The sequence below is a fragment of the Pleurodeles waltl genome, chromosome 7 (assembly GCF_031143425.1).
Source record: "Pleurodeles waltl isolate 20211129_DDA chromosome 7, aPleWal1.hap1.20221129, whole genome shotgun sequence".
NCBI lineage: Eukaryota > Metazoa > Chordata > Amphibia > Caudata > Salamandridae > Pleurodeles > Pleurodeles waltl.
Genome location: NC_090446.1, coordinates 1476164370 through 1476171667, shown reverse-complemented (window position 1 = coordinate 1476171667; position 7298 = coordinate 1476164370). Strand labels below are relative to the sequence as shown.

Genomic DNA, 7298 nt, shown 5'->3' with positions numbered 1-7298 from the left:
ACTTGAGTATTTATATTAGCTGATAAACCCTTCTCCTCACTTCTATCACAAGGACATTGTTCTCCATTGCTTCATAACATTGCTTCCTCTGACATTTTGCACCTTCAGAAAATGTTGTCTATATATCTACCTATCCATTAAATAAATTGAAGAACTTTTTATGAAACCTTTGAAAACAATAAAAAATTCATGCCTTTTGGGTCAATCGACAAGTATGATGATACTAACATGAATTATAAGAGTTCATGCGTAGTTATTTTTGAGGCCACTAAATAAGGAGTTTCAGATGTATTTATTGTACTGAGTTAAACAAAAACAATGACAATACCAGCAAGTCTTGATATGAAAGCAGGAAACTGTTTAATGAAAATTACTTATATATAATGCCAAATATACTCAAGATAAATGCTTTGCTAGGTGTTCTTAGTGTAGGCAAACAGACTTTACTGAGTGCTACACACAAGTATTTCCAATTATCTTAATTGTTTATTACAGGATGCCCTATAATTTGACAAAGATCTCTTGTTGTAAGTCTGTTTCTTCAGATGTTACTTATAAACAATCTGAGAGAAATTACATATAACCAGACCTAAACTTAGAAATACCAAAGCTTGCTTTACTAACTTTGTTGATGCTCTTTAAAGTATTATTTTATTTTATTTATGTATTTGCTGCTTGAGTATACCATCAGTACTTCCTACTAATTGCCCAACTTGATTTCAAGAAAACATCCAGTGTTATATGTAAAATAGAAAAAATAGGTACCAAACTGACAGTAAGCATAATACATTTGAATGTGAATCCAGAAAGTAAGGCCTTCCATGAAGGTTGTAATTGATGTTCATCTCCCATACCTCCCCAAACGCTGACCCCTACCTCCATCACCCTAAGACAAATGGCCTATAGGGAAATTGTGAGATTTCACAACAAGCTTGTTCCTGTAAAGGGCTGGTGGGCTGGGGTGGAAACAAATTCTGAGTGGAACTGACTCTTCCAAAGCCCCACCAGCCTTTTGGTGGTACAGGCTTTATGGGAAATCTTCCAATCCTCTTACAGGCCAGTCTGCATCAGCTACAATCCAACTGCATCTGTACTTCCCAGGACAGGCCCCTGATGAGACCAAACAGTAGTGTCAATTGCATGAACTGCATTCTTTTTTCCTCTGTTGAACAATAACATTCTGCATAGGATCAGCTTGCGGGACATGCAGGTGAAAGTATTACGGAGGGCTGAAAAGAACTTCGGTGTGTCTTCCTTTTCCAGGTGCTTGATGAGTCTGTTGCTTGCTTCCTTGCCTGTTATTTGTGCCTCAAGGAAGTTGCCCCTTGGACGGCCTCAAAAACCGCTGGGGAAATCAGTGAAACTTAGCGTGGCCCAGAAGCCCTCCTGCATTCATGCATTCTGTAGGCACACATATAAAAAATTCCTGGAAAAGAAAGCAGGAGTCAGCAGTAGAAATTCACAAAATTGCAGTTTTCACCTTGTTAATAGTAGATCCTCAGACAGCATTCTTCAGTTGAACGAAAAAAGTATGAGTTGTGTGAGTTGAATTGAGTATGAGTTGGGTGAACATTGCTACGAAGCAGAGTACAATGACATTGAATATCGGTGAAATGAGCATGGGGACTACCAAAGTCTTACCTATATATTAATATTGAAGCCAAAAAAAAACCATTTTGATGAACATAGACACACTTCGATTGTGCAGTTCATGGTGCTTAGTATAGCATAGGCTTCAAATCTATCTCCTAGCAATACGATGTTTCAGTAGAGGTTTAGGGGTGACATTTAGGTGCAGCACTGCCAACTGCAAATTTATACATATATGAACAAAAACATCAGGATCAGTGAAGGTTGTCACCATCAATTGGGGCACCTTAATCTGTCGTCTAAATAGTGTAGCATTCGGTAACGGGGCAGTGGTTGAGGTGTAAAGCAGGGGTTTTTAATTACTGGATACGCCTCCATAAGAATGCTATCCCGTGGTGTGTGCCACTTCCTAAATGGGAAACGTATTAAGGAAATATTGTCACCTAAATACTGGATAACAAGGCAATGAAGTTGGATACAGAGTATGTTCATTTCTAATGATAGGATTCATCCTAAATAACACTTCAAATGTGCTCATAAAATGCAATGTTCACAGATTTTACAAAGGGAAAATGTTCTGCAAACAGGTTTCAGAAATGCACATCTTTATAACATGTCAGTGTATAAAGTTATTTATATTCCAAAACTTCCAAGTGTTGTAAAAAGTGATCTATTTTTTTACTTTTGGGAACCACTTAAAGATGTGCTTCTAAGAACCCTGATGTTTGGAAAAGAGAGTTCAAAAATGATGAATACCCAATTAAGACACATTTTGGAATGTAATTGCTTTGGAGTAACCATCACAAAAGAATTATCATGAAGATCCATGTTTCAGAAGCAACTGCTAGAGCACAGTTTGGCCTAAATTTGTGTCTTTCGGTCAACTGAACATTTTTCCACTGCTTGGCCTCTGCAAAGGCTCATTCCTATAGAGACCCCAAGGCAGATTTCTGTATTGGTGATGATCGCTCATTAGTAGAATGATTTGACAGCTATCAATTAAGCTCAAATCTGCATTGGTTGATCTTTCTGCATGGGTTTCAGTCTGTTTGTGCTAAATATAAGGTCAGAGCAAACAGAAACAAAATTGAACCATATGTGTTAAGTGGTGCTCAGACCCACATTATGTAAAGTTTTCAACTAGTGTCTTTGAGCTCCTTTATTGGAAAGGCAAAGTGGGTATAAGAGAAACCCTTATTTATAAATTTGCAATTAGATTGTTCTTGTATAAAATAGGCAGGAAGGTCTTCATGACAAACTGTTCCATGATGAGTTGGGAAGGCAATAAAATAAGAATACCTTAGAATTTGTAAGACCATGAATGGTAAAACCAGACCCAACTTAGTACACTCTTACCATCTCTTGATTACAAGACTCTTCCAGGCTTGGGCTAGCCAACTGTGTGTATGAATGAGTAAAAAGGTGTTCACCAAAATTTACGATACAGTTCATACGATCATACTGTGCATGCAAAACATACATCCCAAAACACTATACTTGATTCTGATTTTTATTTGGTCTGAGTTAAAAATGGTGTCACTGGAGTGGTTCATGTACGTAACAGATCATTCATCTCCTTTACATTGGTCGACTATCTGTCAGCTTCTATGGAGTTAATGTGAGAAATGGTCACTGCTATCCTTGTAAGGCGCTACTATGCATTGAGAATGTAATGGAACCTGGCAAATTGCTAAATCTTACAGCTTACAATTAACGTCCTCTCTTAAAATATTTTGGATTTAACAACGTTAGATTCCTTTGGTTACCTGGTTAGGATTTGATTATGATTATTCCATCAATATTAGTTTTTTCTATGGAACATACACTAAGCTGTGGACATGTGGCTAGTGTTTTATTGCTAAACAAATGTAAGATGTATTTATACCATTTTCTGTAGCAAAAAGTCTTGAATGTTGTGTCTAACCTGCGGGTGCCGCACTTTGAGTGCTATGTACATGTCTAGAGGCTTCATATAGTCAGTTGTGTCCAAATCTAAAAACCATATCTCCAAGCATATCAGAGACAAATTGGACAAAGCTCCAGAGACTAATGACCAAACTTTCACATGAGTTGAACCACAGTGCTGGAAAATCTAAACAAATACAAGCTGGAGAAGAGGTGGCTTGGAGCATATGATAGAGACATACTTGGCTGTACATTTCACCTTTGGTCTAGACAGGAGGACACATCATTCCTTATAGACCCACTCTCTACTTGATCCACGTAACAAGGGGATCTCTTTTAAATTGATCTGTCTGGCCCACCATGACTTGAGCAAACTGGAAGTGCCTATTTGTGAGAGAGGTTTCATAAATATCTCCCTACTCACTTTCTCCACTCCATGTCTGAAAACTATTTCAAACCGCCTGACTTCAGTAAATTGCACCGTAGAGGCAGTGACTTTAGTCAGTTAAGTGCTAAATAATGGTATAACATCTATTGCTCTCTCAAAGTCATCTACCACATGTTGCCTTCAGGAAATTGCTGAAAATCTTTCTCTCCAACTAGCCTCCACCCACTAGTTGTCCATGCTGACTGTGTCTTGAATTAGCTAATTGTGCCAGGATACCATTCTGTGTATCATATCACACATTATAAATTATACGACATAACACAATATATCATACATATTCCTAAAAGGAATTAACACAGATAAAGAAGCTGCAGTTTCAACTGGAACAGCACTACTAGAACAAGAGTTTACAATAAGGTTGGAAGATGAAGGTTAGCATTAGAAAATATTTTTCCAGGGAAATAATAGTAAAACAAGAACAACCATTTGAGCAAAAATACTGTGGACAAAAACAGTGAATGGGTAAAAATGGATACCACTCAGGAACTAGATTAAATCAAACAGGAAGCAACAGCAAGTCCAATCCACAGAACTTCCCACCAGCAGAAAACACTATAAAAAAAACCACACATAGGAACACCACTGTACTGGGAATCTACAAGAAGTCCCCACAGTCTCTTCGTCTAGGAAGATGTAGAGGGTGATTGCACAAACATGAATCCTCTTTGGGTCAGCCAATAAAATTGAAAACTGACACAGACTGCACATTTACTGCACTGATGTCCCAGCATTTTCTCTACTAGTGTCTCTAGTACTCACTTGAACCCCCTCACCACTGAGGCTATATCACATCCTTCCAACTCACTGAATCTCTTCCCACCTCATTAAACTCACCTCAATTGATGGTAGAACTTTAGACCAAGGTAAAGAGGCAAATCTATCCAACCTACAAAATTACCTCATCTGCTATTAAATCTATAGTTGGCCCTCTCTAAACTTTTGGTGACAAAACTAACAGTTTTAGCAGTGGTTTAATTATGACGTGTCTGACTTTGAGGGATCCTTGCCAGCCTTAGACCTTTCCATGCTGGAAGATTGTAACCTCCATTTCAGAGACTAACTTCAGGGTAATAACTTTAATGGAAAGACACATCACGGTTGCTCAGAAATCACTCTTCGGTCCGGGTCAACTGCAAACTGCAAACTTTTGCTTGGTTTTTATCTTTGTTTGGTGCTGTCTGCCTTAAAACAAAGGGCCTGATATAGATCTTAGCGGACGGGTTTATTTTTTCACAAACGTGACGGATATCCCCTCGGCCGTATTATGATTCCGTTATACTGTATGGATATTGTAATATGGTGGATGGAATAACCGTCCCATTTGTGACAGTGTAACCCGTCTGACCAAGATCAGAATGAGGCCCTTAAAAATCATATCTCTTCTAGTAGTAACCTATTTTAAAGACCTTGGTGTTTTTTGCACATTACATTTTTCTTTATTGTACTGTGTCTTTGTTTTATAATTGGTGATGCTCCTTGAATTTAACACTCACTTCTTTAAAGATTGGCGACTGCTTGTGACATAGCTAGCAGAGGGTGAGCAGAGATTCCCTCAAAGTCTTGACCTAACCAAAATAGATGTATTTAGTTGATAGGGGTACCCTGTCCCAAATTAGCAATGCTAATCCTACCGCCACTCAATTTCATAGAATACTCACCCTCCTTCAAGATTACTAGTCTAGAGTCACCAATCCACTAAGCAGTAGATCATCCTCATCAACCCACTGACAACATCAGGTCATGTTTACAATCCATCTGGATTTCTATGAAGGCTTAGTCACCATCAATCATAAATCCTACTCAAAACATTCTCCTCAAACATAGGCTTCCAGGACAGCTTACAACAACAACAAATGAGCACCTCCAAACTATATCTCTTTCTTTCTAACATCCACCCTACTTTCAGGAATGTCCAGCCTCTACATACAATAGGACCTAAAGCAACAAGACTTTTCAAATAGTATATTTGTGCTGCTGTACTGTTTTAGTCCACACAGTATGGTTTGCACAGGTTTTATGGAGATTCACCTTCACTTCAGATATGATAAATATATAATATCAGAATGCACCAAAGGTAGATATGGCACTTACCTGCAAAGAATGTCATTAGCAGCGCCACCCACCCCAGGATGTACGACCACGAGAAGCGCCAGTCTCCAAACCGCTTGCCGAGGAAATTCACAGTGACACCAGTGTAGATAGCCATTGCCAAAAGTACAAACAAAGCTGCAGAAGAGAAGAGAAGATGAGCGAGTGAGTAACTTCTCAAAGTGATCATCTGATCTGTCGTAGCAAGCTCATTGGTCGAGCTAATTTACAAATGGTCAGTCAAAGGGGTTTTAGTTATTTCACTGACATGCATTAAACTACAGATGGCAAACTCCAGCAGAAAACTAAACTGTGCAAGTTGGTGAGTGAGTATATGTTATGTTATGTTATGCCATGTTTCGTTATGTGGATTTATAAGATGTGCTAATCAACCACATGGGTATCCAGGTGCCCTAGAAGGAGCACAACTGAGTTGCCTGTATAGAGCCTAGTTGAAAAGCCAGGTTCTCGGTTTTTGAATTCTAGGAGGGAACAAACCACTCCGATGAGGAGGAATTGCTCATTCCAGGTCTTGGGGATGATGTGGAAGAAAGCGGATCCACACATTTTAGTGCGTTGGGTGCGGGGGATGTGGGCCTAAAGAAGTACAGCTGAGCTGAAGTGTCTTGTAGGGATGATGAAGTGAATGCGATCACTGAGATAGAACTATGCTGTGGTAAGAGGTGTAGTGTGTAGTCAAGTCTGCTGGTGATAAGGGATTGGGTTACCAACTTGCATCTGTTCAGTGGGAGCCATTTAAATGCCTTTCTGAGCCCTCACAAGGGCATGGAAGCATGTTGCTGCTACGGCATTGACTTAGATGGGCATGGAGATTTGGTTGTTAATTATGATGTCCATGTTTCTTGCCACATTGTTGGCAGTGGTAGCTGGCCCTAGATCACGAGACCACCATGTTGGGGACCGTGGAGAGGAGTGTTTACCAAACAATACAACTTTGATTTTGTTGCCGTTAAGCTTGAGGAAGCCCCTTTTCATCCTGTCCCCTAAGTTGGACATGCACTTGATGAAATTGGATTGTGCTGTAAGTGTGTCTTCTGGGACTGAAAGGATCAGTTGCATGTCAATTGCATATGCAACAATGCTGAGACTGGGGCACTGAACAATGGGGGTGAGTGAGGCCATGTAAATGTTGAAGAGGGTGGGAGTCAGGGAGGAGCCCCTTGGAACTCCCCAGATCAGCCTGGTGGCATCAGACTGGAAGGAGGTGAGGCGGACCATGTAAGAATGTCAGGTGATGATGGAGTGG

At 39.7% G+C, this 7298-nt stretch overlaps 1 protein-coding gene across 2 annotated transcripts in view; it reads right to left on the bottom strand.

Annotated features, from left to right (window-relative positions):
* Window positions 1–277: 277 nt before the first annotated feature.
* LOC138246534 (lens fiber membrane intrinsic protein-like) overlaps window positions 278–7298 on the bottom strand; it is a 30302-nt gene continuing 23281 nt past the window's right edge. For both annotated transcript variants that reach the window (XM_069201195.1, XM_069201194.1), the window contains exons 4-5: window positions 6035–6169; window positions 278–1426 (exon numbers count right to left, since the gene is read on the bottom strand). In XM_069201195.1, the coding sequence (XP_069057296.1) occupies window positions 1365–1426; window positions 6035–6169 (197 nt within the window). In that variant the 3' untranslated portion in view covers window positions 278–1364. The remainder of the gene's footprint in view (window positions 1427–6034; window positions 6170–7298) is intronic.